The sequence below is a fragment of the Daldinia decipiens genome, assembly GCF_022478715.1.
Source record: "Daldinia decipiens strain CBS 113046 unplaced genomic scaffold F4813scaffold_29, whole genome shotgun sequence".
Taxonomy (NCBI): Eukaryota; Fungi; Ascomycota; class Sordariomycetes; order Xylariales; family Hypoxylaceae; genus Daldinia; species Daldinia decipiens.
The window spans coordinates 416151-440251 of record NW_026054572.1 but is presented as its reverse complement, the minus strand read 5'-3'; the positions used below and the strand labels follow the sequence as shown (position 1 = coordinate 440251).

The 24101-nt window shown below is 47.9% G+C and overlaps 10 protein-coding genes across 10 annotated transcripts; 5 read left to right on the top strand and 5 right to left on the bottom strand.

The window, feature by feature from the left end:
* Window positions 1–171: 171 nt before the first annotated feature.
* F4813DRAFT_162636 (GatB/GatE catalytic domain-containing protein) lies at window positions 172–2286 on the top strand. Its single transcript, XM_049239107.1, has one exon. It carries the CDS (start codon window positions 259–261, stop codon window positions 2143–2145), a length of 1887 nt encoding a protein of 628 aa, XP_049097534.1. The 5' UTR covers window positions 172–258; the 3' UTR covers window positions 2146–2286.
* Window position 2287: 1 nt separating this feature from the next.
* F4813DRAFT_162637 (glyoxalase-like domain-containing protein) lies at window positions 2288–3445 on the top strand. Its single transcript, XM_049239108.1, has one exon. The coding sequence runs from the start codon at window positions 2382–2384 to the stop codon at window positions 3276–3278; it is 897 nt and encodes a 298-aa protein (XP_049097533.1). The 5' UTR covers window positions 2288–2381; the 3' UTR covers window positions 3279–3445.
* F4813DRAFT_162640 (uncharacterized protein) lies at window positions 3439–4844 on the bottom strand. Its single transcript, XM_049239109.1, has one exon. It carries the CDS (start codon window positions 4494–4496, stop codon window positions 3612–3614), a length of 885 nt encoding a protein of 294 aa, XP_049097532.1. The 5' UTR covers window positions 4497–4844; the 3' UTR covers window positions 3439–3611.
* Window positions 4845–5474: 630 nt separating this feature from the next.
* F4813DRAFT_162621 (DEAD-domain-containing protein) lies at window positions 5475–7727 on the top strand. The gene is made up of 4 exons (XM_049239106.1): window positions 5475–5505; window positions 5756–5801; window positions 6086–6207; window positions 6260–7727. Exons 3-4 carry the CDS (start codon window positions 6091–6093, stop codon window positions 7700–7702), a joined length of 1560 nt encoding a protein of 519 aa, XP_049097531.1. The 5' UTR covers window positions 5475–5505; window positions 5756–5801; window positions 6086–6090; the 3' UTR covers window positions 7703–7727.
* A 1697-nt stretch (window positions 7728–9424) lies between these two features.
* Window positions 9425–11875, top strand: F4813DRAFT_367378 (DEAD-domain-containing protein). Its single transcript, XM_049244166.1, has one exon. It carries the CDS (start codon window positions 9552–9554, stop codon window positions 11445–11447), a length of 1896 nt encoding a protein of 631 aa, XP_049097530.1. The 5' UTR covers window positions 9425–9551; the 3' UTR covers window positions 11448–11875.
* An 813-nt stretch (window positions 11876–12688) lies between these two features.
* F4813DRAFT_367377 (uncharacterized protein) lies at window positions 12689–14523 on the bottom strand. Its single transcript, XM_049244165.1, has 2 exons — window positions 13602–14523; window positions 12689–13545 (listed from the first exon to the last, which is right to left on the bottom strand). The coding sequence occupies exons 1-2, from the start codon at window positions 14276–14278 to the stop codon at window positions 12972–12974; spliced, it is 1251 nt and encodes a 416-aa protein (XP_049097529.1). The 5' UTR covers window positions 14279–14523; the 3' UTR covers window positions 12689–12971.
* Window positions 14524–17178: 2655 nt separating this feature from the next.
* On the bottom strand, window positions 17179–17779 carry F4813DRAFT_367375 (uncharacterized protein). Its single transcript, XM_049244164.1, has 2 exons — window positions 17759–17779; window positions 17179–17645 (listed from the first exon to the last, which is right to left on the bottom strand). The coding sequence occupies exon 2, from the start codon at window positions 17518–17520 to the stop codon at window positions 17260–17262; it is 261 nt and encodes an 86-aa protein (XP_049097528.1). The 5' UTR covers window positions 17521–17645; window positions 17759–17779; the 3' UTR covers window positions 17179–17259.
* F4813DRAFT_367373 (CNVH-domain-containing protein) lies at window positions 17757–20538 on the top strand. Its single transcript, XM_049244163.1, has 5 exons — window positions 17757–18105; window positions 18212–18529; window positions 18653–18764; window positions 18828–19231; window positions 19294–20538. Exons 1-5 carry the CDS (start codon window positions 17792–17794, stop codon window positions 19841–19843), a joined length of 1698 nt encoding a protein of 565 aa, XP_049097527.1. The 5' UTR covers window positions 17757–17791; the 3' UTR covers window positions 19844–20538.
* F4813DRAFT_367372 (uncharacterized protein) lies at window positions 20539–23200 on the bottom strand. The gene is made up of 3 exons (XM_049244162.1): window positions 22644–23200; window positions 21257–22581; window positions 20539–21179 (listed from the first exon to the last, which is right to left on the bottom strand). Exons 1-3 carry the CDS (start codon window positions 22785–22787, stop codon window positions 20966–20968), a joined length of 1683 nt encoding a protein of 560 aa, XP_049097526.1. The 5' UTR covers window positions 22788–23200; the 3' UTR covers window positions 20539–20965.
* On the bottom strand, window positions 23142–24093 carry F4813DRAFT_162492 (Prefoldin beta-like protein). Its single transcript, XM_049239104.1, has 3 exons — window positions 23880–24093; window positions 23694–23818; window positions 23142–23625 (listed from the first exon to the last, which is right to left on the bottom strand). The coding sequence occupies exons 1-3, from the start codon at window positions 24009–24011 to the stop codon at window positions 23496–23498; spliced, it is 387 nt and encodes a 128-aa protein (XP_049097525.1). The 5' UTR covers window positions 24012–24093; the 3' UTR covers window positions 23142–23495.
* Between the last annotated feature and the right edge of the window lie 8 nt (window positions 24094–24101).

The window sequence follows — 24101 nt, the reverse complement described above, 5'->3', positions numbered from 1 at the left end:
GTCCAACGTCATAAGCCGTTGTTAAGGTTGATACGGAATACATTAGGTACTTTGCTGATACCTAGCCGAGTTCACCCGATAAACAGTGTTGCCGATCCCTTGCAGAACTGCAGGTGCCCGGACCCTTATCTGTTCGCTGTACGATAAGCTGTAGGTAAAGTGGATGCTAATTTCGAAATATCGAAGTTGAATATCGAGCTTCCGTTGTCTCGAGCTATAACATCCGCAATCGGTATTACTCATTTCGAGTAATCCGATATGCCGCAACTTCGATTCTCTACCTTAAGCAGATACCTGTTTAATGGCCAATTTTCCACACGAGGCTGCTTAAAATATCAGGCACGGACCATCCCTAGAGCTGTTCATACTTCTATTCAGTCAGCAGCCTTATGGTCTTCCCGAGTCCGAGATGTTCACACTGAGTCTGCTTCTTCTCCCCTCTCCAATAATACACCGTCTCCCGTTCATGTTCCCTTGAGGAAACAGTTGAAAGATGAGGCTAAGAAGCAAAAAGCTCTCGGAAAGAAGAAGAAAAAGAACGCGAGCAACCAAGTAGTGGATGGTTGGGAATTGACTGTAGGAATTGAGATACATGCTCAGTTAAATACGGCCAAAAAGCTCTTCTCGCCTGCAACTACGTCATTCAACGATGACCCAAATTCTCACGTTGCATTCTTTGATTTGGCTACACCCGGTAGCCAGCCCATTTTTCAAAAGGAGACTCTTATCCCAGCACTAAGAGCTGCTCTAGCGCTCGACTGTAGCATACAGAAAGTAAGCAGGTTCGATAGGAAACACTATTTCCACTGGGATCAGCCGTCAGGCTACCAGATCACTCAGTACTACGAACCATTTGCGCGAGATGGTAGGATTATACTGCAAGCTAGAGATGGAATCGCGGCAGAAGATGGCGATGGTGTCTCGGTTGGTATTAAGCAGATCCAGATGGAGCAGGACACGGCCAAGACTCTAGCACAGCCAGGCGAAGTTCATTGGATCGATTTCAATCGTGTTGGCATGCCCTTGGTCGAGATTATTACGCTGCCCGATATTCACCACCCTGCTACTGCTGCTGCTTTGGTTAGGAAAGTTCAGGCCTTACTCAACGCCGCTGATTCTTGCGTCTCGGGCATGGAGGCGGGTGGTTTACGCGCAGATGTGAACGTGTCCGTGCGAAGAAGCGATGATCCCTCTGCACCTCTCGGCCAACGTACTGAAATCAAGAATCTAAGCAGCTTTAAGGCTGTCGAGGACGCTATTATTGCCGAGCGGGATAGACAGATATCCGTTCTGGAGTCCGGTGGAAAAATCGAGAGCGAGACTCGTGGCTGGTCGATTGGGTCAACTGAAACTCGCCGATTACGTGGCAAGGAAGGCGAAGTTGACTATAGGTATATGCCAGATCCTGATCTGGCACCTGTTATTATTGGCAATGACCTGGTCAGCCACCTGCGAGAGGGAATGGGCGAACTCCCCGATGCTGAAGTCGATGAACTTATTCAACGGTTTGGGCTTACTTCTAAGGATGCACTCTCTTTGGTAGTGCTTGACGGAGGCAACCGAGTCGAATATTTCTGGAATGTCGTCGATCTCCTCACTAAGCGGTTTGGACCAGATGCCGCCTCTCTTGAATATCTATCTGGATACCAACTTGCTGCTAACTGGATCTTGCATGAGTTAGGTCGCCTAACATCGGGCCGTAGTGAGGATGACACCCAGGACTTGGGATTTACAGAAGACGGCCAATGTGATTGTGTACCTGTCAGGCATCTTACCGACATCTTGTTGTATCTATATCAACGCAAGATAACTGCGAAAGTAGCCAAGGAACTTCTATGGGCCGTTTTCCGCCGGAGAGTTCCAGATGAGTATGCCACGATAGATTCTGTCCTCGACGAGGAAAACCTATGGTTTGACGAGCTCAACGAAGACGAGTATGTTCAGCTGGCATTGAATGCTGCCGAAGGACAGCATGAAGTTGTGAAACAGTTTATAGATTATAAACAATATCCCCAGGGGAAGCTTATGTTCCTAGTTGGTCGAATGATCCGGCTAGGTGCTGAAGAGAGAATCGACCCAAAAGAGGCTGAGAGGGTCATGAAGCGAGTACTAGAAGAAACTCTAGTCCCAGCTATTAGTAATTAAGTCTAGCCTCATTTTTGATGTCGTATAGTCCTGTTATAACAAGATACCCGCCTAAATATGATTCAGAACTCTTTATCCGAGTGAAGGCCGATATATATGAGTCACGCAATCTTGGCAAGTTGAGCACGACATCTACATTAAGTACACTAGGTTAGGTTACATAAATACTAGTGTACCAAAACATCTCTTTTCAAATCCGTTAGCTATCACAAACGTAACCATCACCACGTTACAAAATGTCGTCTCCAACTACCCCGCTTGTTGATCACATCGTGATCCTGATCCCATATTCTTTCCTCTCCGCTCCGCCCTCCTGGTTCTCAGACTTATTCCACTTTTACCCCGGCGGCCGGCACTCCGATGGGCTGACCGAGAATACCCTCGTGTTGCTAGCCGACGGCTCGTACCTCGAGTTCATCGCCTTCGTGCCGGGAGTCGACCCAGAGAAGCGCGCTGCGCACCAGTGGGGCAAGAAGAAGGAGGGCACGGTTGTGGACTGGGCGGTTACCCTGCCGTCTTCGTCTTCCCCATCCTCCGCAGAAGAGGAAGCGAGGTTCCTAGAGCAGGAAAAACAATTCCACGAGATCCAGAAGAGGGTCCGCGATGCAAATGCCGGAATTGTGTATGGAGACCTACGGCGTGGAGGGAGGACTCGGCCCGATGGCGAGGTGTTGAAGTGGGCGGTTGCGTTCCCGAAGCACGACGATGGGGGTCCGGTTGAGCCCGGTACTGTGCCGTTCTGGTGCTTGGATGTTACGGCTCGGGATTTACGGGTGCCGTATACTAATCCGGGAGTCACGAAACATCCGATTGGTGCGGTTGGAGTTGCGAAGGTTGAGGTACTGCCTGAGAAGCAGAAGGCTGTTGAGAGTGCGGGGGGTGTCTACGATACTATTCTTGATACTGAGGAGACTGCAGAAATTGGAAAGTCGTGGAAGATCGGAAGTCCGGTTGGTGAGAAGGTTCATTCTGGAGGGGTTATACGTCTGGATGCTTCAGATGGACTAGCTAGGGTTAACATATCGTTCTTCACGGATGATCCAGGCCTGGTTGGGAAATCAGTGGGCGGCGAGGTTGATGAGGATCATACTCTTACGTTCCACTTAGTGGCTGCGTTTGATGGAAAGGTGTAATACATATTAATGGACCATAGGCCATATAAGACTTATAAATGATGGTAGAATGCGAACGTATGTAGAATGTATGTACACTCCAAAGTTCTACGGACGTCTAGAGGATTTAGGCACTACTGTAAATACTACTTCTTAAGATCACCTATGCGGTAGAGTAGCCCGTATGTCCTCGGGTGCGAGGGAGACGCGGTTGATTAAGTATATCTAATCGTATCAAGTTTGAAATAGTTACAGTAGGTACTTATATCAATAAGAGTAATCCACCGTATCCCCCTAGCAATTGAATACGCAGGTTTTATTCGATGGAGAAACTCGCAGTTGAGAGCCAAGATCTTATTTCTCATCGTGGGCTGATACCGAGCGGGGGATTTCTGTCGCGGCCAAAGCCCAACCCTCCCTCTGTCGCAGAAAGCTTTCCACTCTCTCATGCCTGTTGAGGGTAGCCTTCTCGGTCTGAAGCTGTCTCATATCATGACTGATAATCGCATGACTCTGCTCCCTCATTTCTACGAAGTTTGTCGTGTTTGAATTTGCGCGGCGCGCTTGGCTCACGCTCCCGACAATTACGAATATGCACAACACGCCGGCAAATAGCTGGTTAGACATATAAACAGGACTTTGCTTCTCCTTTTTTCCGTCTCTTTCATTGTACCATCGTTCCCAATCCTCCCATGTCGCGTTCATGCTCGGATTCCCAGGAACGTCGCGCCAAGACCTGTCGGCAGATCGGTAGAGATTTTCCATGTTTCGCATTCCGCCCCATCCCGCGCCGTACAAATCGTAGGCTCGTCGCTTGGACGGGTCGCTAAGAATCTGGTTTGCGGCAACGACTAACCGATAACGCTCAAGCCGGGCGGAATGAGACAGCCGGTGAGTTGGCACGTGATGATGTCTATCGGGATGATAGAGCTTAACTAATTCATAGAATTTGGTCTTGCTGTATGGCGCACTCTTCTGTTGGTCGAATATCTCATAGGGAGTGGGGTGTGGCGACTCAGGCCAGGCATGCTCGTCAGAAGAGGCAGCCGACTTCTTGGGCCCGTCGGAAACCGTAGCATAGCATTGTCGACGCGAGGAGACGTGGCCGCGCCTTTGACACGGAGGCCATCGCGTGTTCGTACTACATGATGATGACGTTATGCCATAACAGAGATGTGACGATGGAAGCAAAGCGGAGAGACTGGAGCAAAGGGCGAAAGTTGACTTCTTGAAGATCATAGTCTAGAGGAGAAGGGCATTGCTTGTGAAGCCCATTAGAAAAGGCCTCATGGCGGAAATTTTAGACTGGTGGAAATGGAATCTCTAATTAAGAGAGATGAATTGGAAAGAGGCAATATAGAATTGAGTTTAGGTGTTGTTGTATGTTTGAAATGGCTTGAAATAGCTCAAACCCGCTCAAGCCGACTGACCGATGCGTTCATGCGGTATGTAGATGATGACTTGAACCGTCTTTCCTTTCAAGCTGTCATAGGGGTTTCATTCGCTATTAAGGTTAGCACTAATTGATGCTATGCAGCTAGAATATTGCAGTCCCTGGCATTATGTAACGCTATCTGTATGTACGGTTTCCCTCAGCCTCAAGGTTGCGGGGTCATTATGTCGGGAGGGTCCCGCAATGTCGGGACAATACCGGACCGGCACCGTGTGGCTCATGCATGTCCCTTCTTACTGCACAACTGCCAGGCTTCTTTTCTCGGCTCGACCCCGTTGAAAAACAATTTGTGGTGCGCATTAGATCAGATCAGATCAACAACCTCTTCCCCTTGCAACGCAGAACCGGCCATTTTCACGAGGCACTTCTTTCCATACCCACCAACCACATCTACACTTGCCTCTACCTCTTTCCCCCACACGAACCTCCACGAATATCTTTAAGTGCACTGCACCTATTACTACTACAGCTCCTTGATATTCGGTCCCTCCTTGTCGAAAGGACTCAGAGCTTACCCCAAAAAACCCTCCCTCGCGAATACACTATCAAAACCCCCATTTCCGCTACTGAAACAAGGTCATCTCGATCACCAGTTACTCTCTACCCGCGATCAACTACTGAAACCGACTCGTTCGTCTTTATGCACCGCGTTACTTCGCCCCATACGAGAAGACCCCTCTAAATATTCCACTACGTGATTCCGTCTTGTGCGCCTTAGGTGCTGCAAGCGTCGATCATATCCATTATTTAGCCAGCTGGATTTTCCCTGGCTACAGGAGTTGCTATTTGGCGAAGGTACGTCTACGTGTCTATACGCGGTACGGTTGTGGCGCTCCCACATTTGGCCTAACCTCCTTGTTGGAGCTGTCTATGTTATTCGTTTTGGTCATGTTCAGATGTCTCTCTTATTGGTGCCTTGTTTAGGTGCTAGGAACGTCTCCTTATTAGCAAGACCCGCTCCCTACTATTTTTGATTGTGCTTCTTTCTATCGCCTATATGCTGAGTTGTTTGCCGAATTTAAACTGACCAATTTCTACACTCTAGCATTGCTAAGCCTTCGACATACCCACCACCCTATCGATTTAAACAGGTGCGAAAGCTTCTATTCTCGTCCTTGACGCGCATACGAACGACCTTCTGTACCAGCAAACAACTCGCACCCACCCCTACCTTCGAAACTAGGCACATGAAAGTCTACTTTTCATAGAGCCTCGCGTCTCGATCACTCACACTGTTGCCTCCTACAACATTATCATCCTCTCTACTGTTTTTCAGCAGTGCATGGTACACGCTTGGAATTCAACGTTACCCCGTGAATTACATACCAACATCAGATCCTCGAGTCTCTTTCACGGCCAGGCCTGACACTCGTAGCAAAAATGACGGATGCTTTAACAGCGCAACTGAGGGCTTCGACCCTGAATGATACTCCTCAAAATGAGGATTGGAAGAAGAGTCTCAACATCCCTACTCGTGACAACAGACAGCAAACCGAGGTCTGTATTTGACTTGTTGGAAGAGCGAGAGACAAGCTAATTTGATCTCTAGGATGTAACAAACACTAAAGGTCTAGAATGGGAGAATTTCAATCTGAAGCGAGATCTACTAATGGGCATCTTCGAAGCTGGCTTTGAGAAACCATCACCTATCCAAGAAGAATCTATTCCGGTAGCTCTAACGGGACGAGATATCCTAGCAAGAGCCAAGAACGGTACCGGCAAGACAGCAGCTTTCGTCGTGCCCGCTCTGGAACGGATAAACCCGAAGGTCAATAAGATTCAATGTTTAATATTGGTCCCTACGAGAGAGCTCGCAATGCAGACGTCTCAGGTCTGCAAGACTCTCGGCAAGCACCTCGGAATCAACGTCATGGTCACAACTGGTGGTACTACTCTCCGCGATGATATCGTCCGTCTACAGGATCCCGTCCACATAGTAGTGGGCACTCCCGGCCGTATTCTCGACTTGGCAGGCAAGAATGTTGCTGATCTTAGCGAATGTCCTATGTTCATCATGGACGAAGCCGACAAACTGCTGTCGATCGAGTTTACCCCTGTCATCGAACAGCTTCTCCAGTTCCACCCTAAAGATCGCCAAATCATGCTCTTCTCGGCCACATTTCCCATGTCTGTCAAAGATTTCTCCGATAAGAACATGGATAGGCCTTACGAAATCAACCTGATGGACGAACTCACCCTGCGGGGTATCACGCAATACTACGCCTTCGTCGAAGAGAAGCAAAAGGTTCATTGTTTGAATACTCTCTTCTCTAAGCTCCAAATCAACCAGTCCATCATATTCTGCAATTCGACGAACCGTGTGGAACTGCTAGCCAAGAAGATAACAGAGCTTGGTTATTCATGTTTCTACAGCCACGCGAAGATGGCGCAGCATGCACGAAACCGAGTTTTCCACGATTTCCGCAATGGTGTCTGCCGCAATCTTGTCTGTTCCGACCTCCTAACTCGTGGTATCGATATTCAAGCGGTGAATGTCGTTATCAATTTTGACTTCCCGAAGAATGCCGAAACGTACCTGCACCGTATTGGACGATCTGGCCGGTACGGTCATCTTGGTCTGGCGATCAACTTGATCAACTGGGACGACAGATTCAATCTATACAATATCGAAAAGGACCTAGGTACAGAGATTCAGCCAATCCCTGCCACTATTGATAAGAGCCTTTATGTCTACGACAACCCCGAGAGTATCCCTCGCCCTGTCAACACGTACGCCCCGAAGCCCGCACACTCTGGCGATTTCTCTTCGCAGCAATCGAACAACGTTCCGTCATCTCAGAATAGAGGACAGGGCTTCCAAAGCGGTCGTGGTGGGCATTTCAACGACTCCCAGTCGTACCAATCCAATCGCGGAGTAGGCCGTGGCGGCGGTCGCGGTGGTAACCGAGGTCGTGGACGCGGTTACAACAACAACAACAACTATGGTGGCCGTGGTGGTGGCCGAGGTGGCCAGAACCAGCCTCCGCAATAAGCCCGAACTATTCTCGAACGCGCTTTGACCCCACGCCAGAAACTCAATATTTACTGGGGTTTCCTGAGTTTTATCTCATTTGCACTGTACATATCTTCTGGATTCTCTTTGCGATTTGTAACATACCCATTATGACTTCGTTGGTTCCTTGGCTTCCAATCGTTCCTCGATCTCGCGAAGGAGATTCTTTGAGCATTCGACGACATGAGACCGAGTTAGTTGACGTTTGGACGAACCGGGGAAGGGGAAAATTTTGGCGTCGGGCGTTTTTTCCACCTGGATTCGGTGGTCGGCATCGGATAATTCTTCGGCGGCATAGGGGGTATGCACTCGGTAACGAGGAATGACCACGAGGAGAGATTATATTATGTTGACGGACTCGTTTCTACCGTTGTCTCATAAGCATTTTTCCGTTTAATTACTCATCCCCCTCTCTATCAACCTTGGTTGAAGTTTTCATATCCAACTTAGAGCAGTTTGGCGAGCATTGTCGCGAAATTCACCGTACCCGAGGACAGCAGATGCTAGGACAACAGAATACTTCTGCCTGGGCCCGGGCTGTTCAATCTACACAATTATTGCACCGCGTCGGTCCACCGCAGGAGCATTGGTACCATCAGTTGCAACATCTTCAACTCGGACTGCAACAAAAATTATTCAATATGGAGGAGGAATTGTCGTCTACAGATGGCCATTCCGATTCACCCAATACGACTGACTGGCTAATATGTTTTGGAACCGTTCCTGGTTACTGGCAGCTCCCGTTTCCGTGGTCATGAGCTGTCACACTTTTACCCATCGGTGCTCACCTGAAACCCCATTATGCACCAGGGGGCTCAAGTACAGTCTCGGCTCCTAGGCACAGTCTCGCCAGCATAGTGACACAGGCAGAAAAAAGAGAAAAGAGAAAAAAATCGATTTGGGAGGAAACGCTGGATGAACTAGACGGCTTTTGAACTAGTTAATATGCCTCTTGGTAGGTATGTAGGACTGGTGAGTTAGATAGTTTACTGAGCAAGTTGTGGTGGCTCCTGGTCACCATTTTCCTTTCACTTTTTTGTGTTCATCATTGATTATACCGTGACTATGCGCTGTGCTATCGCCTAGAAGTATTTTCTACTATCTATAATTCAGCATTGACATGGCTATAATGTTTTCCTTTGTGATGTATGCGCCAAATATGTTAAGATATATCATACCGAGCTTATAGTACAGTTGAAGGGGTGCATCCAGAGAATCTCGAAGCAAAGCTTGCACTCTTTAGGTGGAATGGGAGCCATATGGCAATTGAAATCTAGTCAAACTATATCCTCAAAGTATCTACTTGCAAGTTGGGACTATAGAGTTTAACTACATATGATGCAGTTGAAAAGAGAAGGTCTGCAAGCAATAAAATATTTTCGCTGTATTCTTGAAAACCAACGGCATCTCTACCTACTCAGAATGTACTTTGCCATCAAGAAGCAAAGTGAAAAGAGAAGGAAAAAAAAATAACTTTGCTTTAATACTGGAGACGTGGAGACAGAGCTCCGGGAATAAATTTGTAACCTAGCAGGCTAGGTTAGTTAGGTTCAGAAAGAGAAAATTTCCCGTTGAAAATCTGTGGAAATATTCGGCCATGGGCCAATCAAGTTCTTGCTCAAATAGGAAGAGATTTCATAGCTGCAGGTCTCGCCCTTACGCGTTTGCGCACGCGAATTTGAGCATGCACTGCATGTACAGAAAAAACTTTATAAAGGTACCTTTTGTATGTACCTCCTAAGATACATACATGCACATGTGTATTAGAGAATCATAAATCAAAGAAGCTGTGGGAAGGTATAAGTTGCTGCGGCTGCCTTGCAATAAAATGACACTGACGCAAGTCCCAATAAAAGCTAGAGCAGTCTCGCGATTTCTCAAGCTACATCCATTTTTCTTTCCACTACAACAACCTATTCTCCGGTTTCAGCAGCATAGAACTTTCACCATGACCATGCAAGAACCACAGGATCATTCTCGTTTTCGCACGCGTGGGGGAGGTAAAAGGCGTGGGAATAATACTCGAGGCTCAAGGCATATCCCAAATCATCCGCGGCCAGCTGCAGCTCAATATTCTACTCAGCCAAACGGCAATAATGAGGTCGACGATGCTTACGCGGCTTCAACCTCAGGAGCACCTCAGGATGCCACCCCGAGAATCTCTGTGCCCACAGATACTCCGACTTTTGCAGGGCTCGCAAAGGATAATCTGATTCATCCTGTCTTACTGAAAACAATATCGGAGGACTTGAAATTCAACCACATGACACCGGTACAAGCAGCCACCATCCACCCGCTTCTGAAGGAAGACTGCGATGTTTTGGCACAAGCAAAGACTGGTACAGGAAAAACTATCGCCTTCCTACTACCAGCCATTCAAAGAATGATGCATCGCCAGGAGAAACCGGGTGAAAACGTTTCTCTTCTTGTCATTTCGCCCACCAGAGAGTTGGCAATGCAGATCGCGGAGGAGGCACGTGCCCTACTGCAGCGTCTAAAGCAGTATAGGATCTGTATCGTCATTGGTGGTACAAACAAGAACACGGAAGAGAGACTCATTTCGAAAGGCTGCGATATTCTGATTGGTACTCCAGGTCGACTATACGATCACCTAAGTGGAGAAGATAGCCTCGTTGCCAGCATGCTACAGAGTCTCGACACGTTGGTGCTGGACGAAGCCGACAGGCTTCTGGATATGGGCTTTTTTAATTCCCTAAAGAAGATTGTTGAATGCCTGCCGGACAGGGCCGTCCACAAGAGGCAATGCATGCTCTTCTCGGCAACTGTCCCTGAACACGTCCGAAAAGTTTCCCAATTGGTCCTTCGACCGGACTATAAGTCTATCTCTACCATCGCAGAAGGCGAACTGGACACGCACGAGCGCGTCCCTCAGCATCTTATTGTCGTCCCTACTTTCTCTGATATGGCAGCTGGCTTACTCGGTGCACTACGACAAGAGCTTGCAGTTGTTGGTCCCAAAGCCTTTAAGGTGATAATCTTTGTGCCAACCGCCCGGCTAGTAGACTTTTACGTGGAAGTCCTACAGAAATCACCCGGTCTGCCGCCAGTCATATCCCTCCATTCGCGAATGTCGCAGAGCAAGAGGACGAACATCACTGAAGAGTTCCGTCGGGAGAAAGGCCGTATCCTAGTTGCAACGGATGTCATCGCTCGAGGCATGGACTTTCCTTCAGTAACAAATGTCTTCCAAGCAGGCATCCCTTCCGATAAGGAATCCTATATTCACCGACTAGGACGAACTGCCCGTGCGGGTGCGGAAGGAAAAGGCACTTTCATTATCACGTCTCACGAGACCTCATACTCAAAGCGAACACTAAATAACATTATGTTTGAGAATACACCCGCGGACTTAAGCGCCCGCGAGGACGTATCGGAAATTACTGCGAGACTCGATCCGGATATCCAAGGGAAAGCATACCAAGGCTGGCTCGGTTACTACAAGACCTTCATCAAACCATTCAACTGGGATCCCGCCCGACTTGTTCATGAAGCGAATGAGTTTGCGCTGAACGGTCTTGGAGCAGCTGAGATTCCAAAGCTGCAGAAGAGTACAGTTGGGAAAATGGGATTGAAGGGCGTCAAAGGACTTGTGATTGGTCCGGACTTTCGAAATGAAAACTTTCAGAAGCGCGAACGAAATGGCGGTGATGATAGCGACATTAGTAGCAGGCAACCGTCCAAGCGACCCCAGAGAAGCGAATGAAAGATATCTCCCAGTAAGGCTATTCTTGCAATCATCAAAGTACCTAAGTACCGATGCGAGTAGGTATCCCACGATATCAAGGCAGATTCGAAGCATCATCGATCTTCAGGATTCCAAACTCGATTAGCTACCATGTTTGCAGCCCTCAAGAGACATGGTAAGTTCTACGGTCTGTTTCGAGTATTCACAGCGACAGGTGCTTACCACCTAACAGTGATAAAATAGGGACCCTATTATTGGCTAGTCTATGTAGCATTTACGGTCATCTCAGCCGTCTTCTGTAACATCCACCTCTTTTAGCTTGTGGCAGCAAAACAACATTGCATAATTGTTGGCATAATACATCCCCTCATCAATAGCAAAAGGGGTTAAACATTGTACTTCTATAGCTATTTATATAAACTGCCAATAAAACCACTCATCTAGGACCTTTAGGGCATTTGTGATGAGTCTCTACGACAGGTGACTTTATTGGAAGCTAAAGGTAGGTATCTTAGGTTCTTGTTTAACCGTGACGAGCAGCCAGAGTCCATGATATCCGCCCCTCTTTCTCTAGACAGCTTCCTAGCTTAAAACTGTATCGACTTGTCTCTTAGAAATGTCTTCATCTATCTAAGCCACCCACGCTTCTTATACCAGGCTCCCTCTAAGCTCAACGGTTCATACATATCTGTTTCACTCCCCCATTCATCATCGGACTCGAAATCGTCTTCGTCGTAGTAGTAGTTCGACATTGGAAATCTACACGAGCTTGAGTAGCCGTCGAGAAGACCTAGGTGGTCGCCGTAACAGTAGTCGTCTTCTACGACGACGGTCTTTCCGTATCGCTTTAGTATGCGAGGGTGTGGGAGCTTGGACTTGAAGCGAAGTTTGAGGCAGATGAGCTTCGATTCGATGGCGCCCATTGTGGAGATGGGGGAGTGGTTTGGCAGGTATGGGGTAATAGTTGTAGTCTAAACTGCTGGGCCCTGAGTCGCGGTTTATGCGAAGGTCGCCTACATGGATGAAATTGTAGGCGAATTTGACGACAATGAAAAAGGGGGTGTGGTATGTGTGCTTCGATCTACATTTTCTAACTTATTTCCCGCGGGCTGGGTTAGGGAACGCGTATAGGTGTAGAGAAGAGTGTAGGGAAATCGGGTTGGTCGCTCACGTTGGTGCGCCGTCATTATCGCGACTGACTAACGCTGACGTACTTGACTGCTCTAGTTCCGGTGAGTCTACTTAATACATAGGGAAGACGCGTTGATATTATACTTTCTAGTCTAAGTAAGTAGTTACATGTAACCTACAAGACTGCTTCGGCTTAATTAGGGTCATATATGAATTAAATTAGGTATGGTAAGATTGTCATCAGGTACGTGATGCAGGAATCATGGCTATTAGTCAATCCAGGGGTATCTCATTTCATATCGTAATGTACATAGTTGCGTTCCTCCTATTCGTCAGGCATGTATGTACATCGAGAATCATCCAAACATCCCTTCATAGTCCGCGTGACTGATTCAACAGGCCTGTCTCCGATCAGTGATCCGTCTCTCTACTCTCTTTATGCGGAGGCAGAGTCATGAAAGGTCTAATATCCGAGGACAGCTCTAGAGAATCTGTTCTTTCGATCTGGGGTAGCTGGGGAGCCAGTTCCTGCATCTCTTCATATGGGTCCTTGGTATGTATCCGATCTATCGCAGAATCTACGGCCGACAGGCGGGAGTAAGTTGGGCTCGGCTGCTTTAGATAATCTTGGACCATATTCATATCTATGAATGATATCTCGGAATATTGGTTAAACCTAGCATTGCCGTTTTTGTTGCCACTTCCGCGTCCGCTTCCACCTCCATCCCCATTCCCGCTTGGTGTTTTATCAATATGAGAGCTGCCACTCCCGGACTTTCGCCGCCGAGTTAAGAGGCTGGTGATCTTGACGACGGGGTACGACTGCGCTATTCGGACGGCAAGGGGTCTGAATATGGGCAGGCTAGCGCACAATATAGCTATGCTGGTATGCAAGGCCGCCCATATTTCGGTATTAGCATAAGACAGCGCTCGCCTTCCCGGCTGGTAAGCGAGAACAGTCTTGGCAATGCCGGAACCTATGGAGCTAGATGGTCGTTAGGAAGGTAATTAGAGAGAAGTACCTAGATAAGGGGGACGTACAAAGCTCCTAATAAGAAGATTCCCGAGACGACGAATTTCTGTCTCAGCGAGTAGTGCATTCTCAACACTACGCTTAAGGGCAAGGTCAGGATCCAGGCGTCGAGGATAATCTCGCATACCCCAGCCGCCATCCAGTAGACGTTGAAGTTGATGCAGTACCTCGGATCGTTCAGTGTACTGTTCAGACCGGCCTCGAGATCCTTGCACTTCCGCAGCGCGGCAACGGTGCACCCGAACCACCAGCCAATAACCAAGGCGCTCACGACGAATAGTTGGTACCGAAAGACCTGGCTGATGGCGAAGATGCGGTGGTACATGACTAGGATTCCAAGCTTGGTAGCACTAGAAACAGTGAAATAGAGGATGGTAGAGGCATATGATAGTCTAATGTATAGATGATCTAGGGACGAGTAGACATAGTTCTGATCCGTGTTGTCTGATGCACGGAGTCCGTTTGGGTCAACAGAGTTACCCCAGATGACTAGCACCACGGTCGTCAGAGAAGTGATAAGAGCGAATAGAATCAACCAGTCGTCGGCTTTCAATCCGGCGCGGGTGAAGATGCGAGTGTAGAAGCGGAGCACAACAGAGAGGATAGTCAGGACGATGACGAACCCATTGATGCCCCATGTGGTGTTGTGCCGACTGTCGTGAGTTGTCTGCGGAGCGGAAGCCATCGCCGTACTCTCTTTTCGATTCCCGCGCTAGAAATATTGATATAGCAATCAAGATAATGTCGCTATAGATGGGAATATATCAATTTCCTTGCGCTCTACATGGACGGACTATCGAGCAGTCTATTACACTGCTGTGCTATCAAGACATGTTGTGATAGAGGTTTAAGAAGCGTGAGATTACATAGCTCGCGCAATTGTAAGCCACAGCTACTACAAGGCAGAATTGACCAAGCATACTCGAGGCCTGCAGATCTCAGGAGGCAGGGGGCGTATTACATATTTAGCCGTCCATTGATACTACAGCCAAAGTCGTGGCGGCCCCCAATGTCACGTTGTTGGTGGCAGAATACCATGATTACCTTGATGAAAAGGTGGTCCTGTCATATTTTAGATCTCGCATCTAAAAGATAGGATAGAATATTACTACCAATCTACGCATATAGTGATGGACTAGTATAACAGGTAGTATACTACTGTTGGTAGAAAAACGTACAATAAACAGCAAACCGAGGTAAGCCTTCAAGACTTCAAGACGAGAATAAACTGAAGGTAGAAGATATTTAGATCTTGTATGTGGTAGGTATACCGTATACGTGTGGTGTGCATTGATTGGGAGGGAGGGATTTGGATCCTTCCCTCGTGTACGTACTAAGAAAATAATAGGTATACCGTAACTTAATTCAAGATTAGAGCGCCACAGCCGTGTCTTTGTTCCTCAGCCATTCTACTATGTATATACGATAGCATACTCTCATCCAATAGCATGGCTAGGCATAATTTGTAAAAATGACGTTGAAAGCAAAAGTATTAAAATCTAGGACACAGCAGTGTTTAATATATTCATATATGAATTTTGATTGGCCGGTTCCTTTTTCGGTGTGAACGGTGGGGTAGGGCTGAATCCCGGATGATACATGCCTAACCTAGGTACCTACATAGGTCTAGTTTCAATGATCTGCTAGATCCGAACCTGACTTAGCTAGATACAGTATAGACCAATCTTGATACTGTATATACGCACTATATAAGTATACACGAATACTTAGGTATGTAGTTACACCTTTTCCTACCTTTACCTTTTTAAGGTTAAGTTAGTCACCGAGTTTGCTACAGCAGAATGAGGCGAACCACAAAAGACAACTAAATAACCACTAAGGCAATGCTGCCCAACTCTGAATCTCGCCAGTCTCACATGTTCAACACTGGATGTTCCAGACACTTCACCAAATGCAGAACTATCGTAGTCTCAACCAAAGTTATAAAAAAAATAAAAAATTCGCCTCATTCTTGTCGATGAAAGAAGAAGGCACTCAGAGCGATGGGCAGGTATAGTTCCCTTTTCGTCTCCTTACTTTTCTAGCTGCTTTCTTAGCATACATTCCTCAGATCGTTCAATGTGACCTCTTGATAGATACTCTCTTGTCACCAATAGCCAGAATGGTTTCTGCCTGTATACGGCCTGTAAACCGACTTTTGTGATAGCATGGTCTCGTAAGATATGAGCAAGTCACGGGAACGTCCGGTTTACAACCCGGTGCGGTATTACTCACGGTACTACTTACGGTATTTTTTATACCGATATGACCTCCGAGAGTCGGGTTCTACCCGATGACTCACCCGGAAGTCCGCTCACTTGACCTCTATCCATGTCACCGGGGATGTAATTGCGGTGCCCGAGTCGGTGCGCAAGGTGACAGAGGCTGGGCCGTAAGGAACCGCGGTTCGAGCGGCAACCAACTTGCTTATACATGAAGCAGAAGCAGCACTTCCTTTGTGTACATGACGCATACTGCGCCCCACGTCTGGCGACTACCATCGCCAGCGAAGCTGTGATTCGTATATAACGGAGGAGCAGCAACCGCTCGCCCAATCCTCACCGAGATCGGCGGCGGGCCCGCGGACCAAGAAGCGCTTCACACAGGCTCCCAAGGGTGGCGACCAGATCCGAGTCCCAACTCCGGCTCTTAGCAGGGCTGGTCATGATGTGCTTTCTGGGGCGCAGTGCGAATGAAAGCATGTGAAGAGGGCCTTGGTGGGACACGATACTAAGCTGATGAGCTAGTGTTGGTCAATCACTGTCACGATGGCATCGATAGTGGGATAAGAGACGTCAAGGCTATGGGGAAAATGAACGAGAGAGAATGGGTTTAGTCGAATCTCGAAGGAAGAATGGATGCCTAGTGTTAGTGGAGATTTGTTACGTTTGAACGATGGGGCTTGCGGAGAGGTGGATTCTCGATGCAGGGACCGCAGCCAGGGTAGTAGAAGCCCAATCGCCTTGCTGAGCTGGCGACGAAGCCAGTCAGGCCAGCCTCTCAACAGTAGGCGAGACGCGGTATGCACGGTTTGAACATACCGGGGGGGCCTGTAAGGACTTATCATACGGTGAGCCAGATCATGGTACAATACATGGTACATATCCATGGTACATATCCCTCCTGCTTGGATTAGAAGAAGTTATCAGGAATCCAATTGATGCGCTCTGTATCAACTGAGCGGGTCGGAGAGAAGGTAGATTACTCCGAATTGCAACATAGGCTTGCCGGATTTAAAATATTAACTACATAAAGGAAGAGATGATCAGATTACGCAAATCGAACCAGCTGTTTTTAAGATTTGTCTTGGGTAGGTAGTCTGACTTGATTTTTACTTCATCAATTGTACGATGGTGGTGGAGAATGGATTGGATAAGATATGCATGATATGCACAAATAGTAGAGAGGGAGAGGTTGGGTTGAGGCGGTAAGTCGATAGTGTAAGTATACTAACATATGTAGTAACGATAACAGGAAAAGAATAATGATACGATCTTTCCCCCCCAATCGTATGCGTTCCATATGCATCAACCCATGTGATCCCCTAATGATCCCTAGTTATTCTTATCCACTCTCCCTCTTTTTCCCAGTCGCGGCTTCGCCTCTGCTCGTGCCACATCGCGAACCTAACTCGAAGCATTCGTGGCCATTTGGTCCAAGACCCGCCTATTGGTTTTGACGGCTGCCAACTCGACAACGATGCTTTTGCGTTTCGGGCTCGAAACACCGTGCGGCCATGTGTCGGCGGGAAAGACCCGTTAGACAAGAGCATGTCAATGCAATGAAGCAGCCAATGAGAAGACGAGATAGGATGTGCTCCATGCAGGTGTTACAGCTCATCGCTGTGAGGTGGCGGGAAGAGTAGACACATGGCTGGCATAGCGGAAGGAAAATTATGAAAGGAAAAAAAGAAAAGGAAAAATACATCGTGTATGGGCCCTGGAGAAATTATATGGAGCCAGATCAAGGTATAATAATATGTCTGGTCCTGTCATGGCGATATTAGAGGAATTGGGATTTAGTAGACTCAAACATACGTCAAAGATCAAAAGGTAAAGTTTTAACAAGAAGAATAAGACCCAGTTCATCATTTCCGACTGGTACTTTCTTCTGCTTCTTCTATATAGACGGTCTATATTCAGATATACAGACTAACACCGAATAGAAGAAGAAGAAGAAGAAGAATAGAGAGCTCACAATGGCTTTCTCGCTGACTTCGAAGCAAATCGAGCTTCGCGGCTCGTGGCTCGTGGCCTCGGTGCGAAAACCTGAAGATGGCTCTTGGACCTTCTCCAGACTCAACCTCAACGAACACATTGGCAACAATAATGGCACCTTCGATATCACCATGGACCGTTGGCTCAATTCCGCTCAGGAATGGTCGGTCCACCTTCGCGGCCCATACCTGTATGCTCGACTGCGAACTATATCTGGCGCATATGCCGAGGAGTCGTGCATCAATCTAGATCTGTTCGTCAGGAATCGGGACGGCATCCTCGAGTTCCAGAATCTGTATGTTTTTATTTTCATTTTTATTTTTTAATTTAGCCCACTAACTAATGTAACACTCGGAGTTATTATGACGAATATCAAAAACAATTAACTAATTCCTCCGTAGCGGCGATTCCCTTCTACTCTACACCGCGGGCTTGACGCTCGATAACGCCATCCTGCGGGGCCTGGTCGTCGGCAGGGATGGCAAGTTCCACACGTCGGAGATCGATCTCGACGAGTACTACGGCAACATCGGCGGCAAGTTCGAGGTCGACGAGAAACATTACTCGCGATCTGGTCGCAACTTTAGCCTCAAGCGGGACTCGAATAGCCTCAGACTCATTGGCGAACTCCAGGACTACGAAGGTGTCCATCACCCGGCCGAGGTAGACCTCAGCGCCTGCGTCGTGAACCGGAAGGGACGCCTAAGCTTTTCCAAGCCGTATGTTTGTCACTATGTATTACAGGCCTTTGCCCGTCTCGTCCTGGCTCCGCTCCCCTCCACGTATTTAAGCCTGTGTTATGAGTTCAAGTCTAGTATAGGTAGCTTACCATTTCTTTCCAGTGCCGACTCCATCGAGAGAGAACATTGGACGAGCGCTATCGCTGAACAAGTCCCAGTCTTCGGACCCGCCGTCGCCGGTTTACATCGTTCTTACGATGAGAGCCGAACTGAGGTCAGTCAATTCACCTAATCCCTATTCACCCAGATAAGTTGCTAACCCATGTTGAGTATTTAGAACCAGTGCTATTATGAAATAGCAACTAGCACAAATTCGGCATCCTTCACAATTGGTATTGCTATTGGCGCTTTCATCGGACGCGCCTGTGAAAGCCCAATTATCGGAACAGTCCTCGGGGCTGTACTCAGCAACACTGCCGATGTTTTCGTCGAGGACCAGATCGTCAATGCGATCGAAGATCCCCACGCTCGAAGCCAGATCCAAGAGGCCAAGCTGGGAAGCTTTGTCTCCGAGGCTCTCCGCAACCTAATTGCTACGGAGCAGACTGCTGCCGCTGCTGAATTCCTCAGCGCTTCTTTCAACCCCGAGATCGATGTGTGGAAGAAGGGACTCACGGCCTGGCTCGAGAAGCAAAACTTGACCCTCCTCGCTGACCTTTCCCTATTCGCCACCATGAAGAAGTACGCATTTCATTCATTCATAATTCAATTTCGCTACACATAACTAACATGTTAATGTACAGGGTTTTCAAGCAACTACAAGGCGAAACTATCGAGGAATGGCAAAACACGCTCCTAGAGATGGAGAGCCTGAAGCAGCGTGCCCAGACTCTAGAACTTAAGCCAGAAGACCCCCCTGTGGTTGTAGTGGAAGAACCCGAGGCAGTTGAGCCCGAGGCCATCGAGGCTCCCGAGACGGCAACCGAGGCCGAAGCATCAAATGAAGCCGAAGCGAGCAAGACCGACGGAGCTAGCGAGCTCGACGTAACCGACAAGGCCCCAGAAACGAACGGAGCCGAAGAACCAGCCGGAGCTGCTGAGCCCGCAACCGAGGCCACGACAACTGAAGCCGCGAAGGCCACTCCCGCACCCGAGACCTCAAACACAGCAAGTAGCTCCACGCGCGCCAGCTCCGACAAATCGGTTCTCAAGGATGCTTCCAAGAACGTGTCCAAGACCAACATCCCCAGCTCTACCAACCCGAACGTGTCGACCAAGCGCTGGCACAGCGTCATCGGCATCCCGGTCTGGCGTAAGAGCTGGTCTCGGCCGCGCCAGCAGCGCGTCGTATGACTAGATGATCCCTTCACGAACGAGGGGTATCGACACTACACCTACGACGCATATTAGTTAGCTAGTTAGGCACTTGCCTAAACTACCGACTCGGTTTGATTTGATGATACGAGACCACACGCGACACAGACACGAAGGCACGCAAAGGCCCGCAGGCAGGGAAAGAAACGAAACGAAACGAAACGAAACGGGAAACTTTCGAATAGTCATGCATGCATATATGGAAAATATATATAACGGACACAAACACAAACACATCAAATACCACGTCCTCCAAGATTGAGGCTCAGCGCGGGGACTTACAAACAAGCAAACAAATAAACCATCAAACATTTTTGGCTGGCTGGCGTTATTACCATTACTGTCGTTTCATCTACTACCATTCATCTGTAAGAATACTAGGGCACAGGGAAATGCGGCACAAACCACAATTACCACAACAACATCATCCAGAGAGAGTGAGAGTTATAACGGTCTTGTTTTGATTTCATACCATTTACCAAATTAGGTACCTATCTATCTAGGTTAGAGGGAGTTGCACGCGTCCGCCGAACCAACACGGCCGAAACAAAAACTCCAAATTCTGCAAAGAATAGTCATTTTCGAGTTTAGCTGGATTATGCGAGGGAGGGAGGTGTCCGGGGAGGGATGGGGAAACAGTAGTTTAGCTTTTTATTTTATACACACATCAGTCGTGCTCGATCAAACCGCAGTCTCATTACTTTATTTCTCCTGTCCCGCCTGGTTTCGTCTTTCTACCTAACCTTTGTACAGTACATGCTTGAAATGAACCCGTGAAGCTTGTCGAGTCCTGTTTCGATGGATCTTTCCTAGAGGTACTCGGAAAAGAGACAAAATAAAAACCAAACTAACAAGTCTCCGTAACGCCCATGCTATGCAGTACTGAGCCTGTCCTATGTTGCGCTGATCAGGTGGCAACAATCCAGATATTATCAACCGAAAAAAAAAAAAAAACTATGCCAATCAATCCTCTTTAACTCTGCTGCAGCTGTGATTGGATTCCGGCCGATCCAGACACCGGTTCACTCCCCACGGGCAGAGGGCACATACGAGCCGAGCGCATGCGTGCACGCCACAACCCATCCCATTAGACATCATGTCCTAAAAGTTCTTGTGCTGCACGGTGCTGTTGCGGGCGCCCGGCCGAAGATCATGCACGTTGAACTCTAGCTTGTCAGTCTCGTAAACGTGACCCGGTGGAGACTGCGCCTTCGTGTAGAGGTTATCCATAGCGTGTGGATGGAAAGTGCTGGTCTGTGTGCAACCAAGGATGTAGTCTAAACCAGGAGGCTTGGTGAGGCGGAATATGCCATAACTATAAATAACGTGTTAGCAATCACATGTGCCACGGATGAATAAAAAAGGCATGGGCAGTGAAAGAGGAGAACTTACGAAGGCTCAAAGCTCGGAGCACAGACGATAGCTATACTCTCCGGCATCATAATCTGATAGCCAGATTGGGTATGCAGGTCCCTAGAACTCATGAAGCAGGTTTGGGTTGGGTGCGTGTGAATCCAACCTAATATTATTAGGTCGTTATCCATACAGTACTCTAGCATGGTGTTTTCGTTTTCCGTCTCGCACGTGTCCGAGGTGCTGGTTTGTTCGGGGATCAATAGACAACGCACGAATAAGGCGTTCTTAACAGCAGTTCCGCAGAGGATACCGCACATCTCGAGGCCACGCCGAGTGTTTTCCGCAGCGATTGACAAAAATCGGTTGCGTAATTGACTAGGTAAGAAGACGGATCGGAGTGGTTCGCCACTTTCGAGGTAGGCCGCCGGTTTAAATGTAAGGCGTTGCTGTTCCTTCTGGGGCGCAGTAGACTCTTCACGTATCTTAGGCGGGAGGGTAGGGAGTTCTTGAGATGTCTCGGGAGTTGGGAGCGTCCTTTCGGGGGATGAATGTACCTTAGCAGGGGGCTCCGGTGCAGAAGTATGACTCGGACTAGTTTCAGACCGGCGAAAGATCTCTTCTTTGGGTGGTCGGAGAGGTTGAGGAGTTGATGGTTTTCTGGCATGGGCGTGCTCGGCCTCGTATTGAATAGGCTGAGATGGGGAGATAGATGGGTATCGATAGCTTGTTGAGGGACTCGCTATTGATGAAGGGCGCGAGTGTTTTCGTGGAATGTTGTTCGTGTAGCCACTCTCATCTCCATCTAACGTCTTTCTCATTGACTCCATCTGCCTTCGGAAAAGTTCTTCATCTTCAGCTTGTTTGTCAGCTAGCTCAGTCGTCCAGTTGTTCCAGAAGCCCGCACCGCGTGTATCTTCCTCACGCGATACACCGGTCTTTCTAGTCGCCCCCCTATTTGTATCCCTACGGCGGAACTCCCTCTCGGCCAACTCAACTGCGAGATCCTGATAGTCACCGGCATTGAGCAATCGATGTGTGGAAGATAAGGCAGGGTCTCGGGATGCGCGCTCTTCGTAGGACAATGGCGACTTAGACTTGAGATGATTAGCCTCCTGCTTTTGGCGGCCCTGTTTCTTAGACTGTGCCTGCCACACATTATAATCCTGCTCGATAATTGGTTTAATCCTCTCGAGATTGGACATGACATCCCCAAGGGATTTGTATAATTCGTTGAGAGCCCTTTTTTCCTCGGGAGCTCTAGCGCCGGGATGTCTAGGCAGTCTCTTCGTAACGAGATCTAAATATCGCATATAGATGAGGTAGGCTTGAGCGAAATTGCCATCACTCAGATAGCTTCTACCCTAAGAAAGATCCAAAGTCAGCACTATATCGAACGAGATAGGCCATACGTGATGCTATTTACCTCTAGGAATAGTGTGTTGGCAGTGCGCAGCCAAAACTTCAGCGGTATAGCAGGATCCCATTTGAATCCCTCTGCCTCGCCAACTATCTCCTTGATAGCTAGTGGGCGGTTGGCAGACGGGAACGTGGGATTAGTCGGGGCCATCTTCGCATCATCTACACTGCTGCGCAGCAGGCTATACCCCAGGGAGTAAATAATATAGCAGATAGAGCTTCATTCGATTTAGTGGATAAGTATTTGTTATGTCTCGACGTAGTATATGAGAGGAGCTCTTCTTTCTGGCTGCCTAGTATTAAGCTTGCGTGTTGGTTTGCGACGGGGAAAAAGAATGTTGATGTTGAAGGGAGAGGCGGCTTGTAAACCCTTGTGACCCTTCCCGCTACTAAGCGCTAGAATTAATTTTAGGTATCAAGGTAGGTAGGTATCAAGGATGTATGGCAGGCACGGCAAAAGAGTGTAGGCGGGGTCGTACCGGAATGGCGGGGCAATCTGGAGATAAGTCGCAATTATATTTCCTCTAACCTAACCTAGGTAGGTACCTACATTATGCAGTGCTCAAAAGGCACGCCTATTACGTCATGTGTTAACCTATCGTATAGGCAGCTATGTACTTGGAATTCATAGCTTTTCCTGTGGCTTGATAATCCATGTGGTACCTAGGTATATTTGAAGATCAACCTTATATGTTGCTTAGAGGTATTTTAAATCGATAGTTAACATATATATCTGAACAACTCCAGAGTTATAATAGATGAACGTGATAATCTTTTAACCATATTAAATTTTCATTCACTCCTTATGAGAATCTTAACTCTTTGACTCTCTTGCGAACTAGAATTCTTTCATCGTGTCTTAGCCCTTTGCTGCTACTTTCCCTGGTGCGCCACCTCCCGCTTGTAGTCCTGCTTGGGCTTGGATGATCTCTCCCTTTTTCTTTTCGATTTTCTCTTGTAACTCCTTGATCTGGTCTTCTGTCCTTTCACTATAGAGGTAATCTTAGCTCATGAAAAGCTACAGGTGAGACAGTTCAAAATTTAAAATAAAACTTACAGCTCCTTGCTAATAAATTCCAAGCGTCCGTTGACTGTGGTCTCGGCCTCGATTTTATCTTGCTTCAATAATACTGGGCCAGCTAGTTTGTAGATGTTCTCGCCATCCTTAAGACGTTCAAATTCCTGTCTCCTATAAGTCCTTTGGTCACAAGCTATGCGTGATATGGTATCGCCCTAAACTGACTTTCTGCACATTTGTGTTCTCTTGCTTCTGAGCCTCGAGCTTTTGCCTCGACTGCACAGCGGTTTGTAACTCCTGCTGTAGCTTGGTGAATTCTTCAGAGAGACTCTGAAGACGTGCTTGAACTTCGGCCATGGTCTGTCTGTCTTAGAGCCTGCTGCTAGAGGCTTTATTGTGCTGGTGCAATCCTGGGTCTCGATAATATAACGCTGTATACCGATGTCG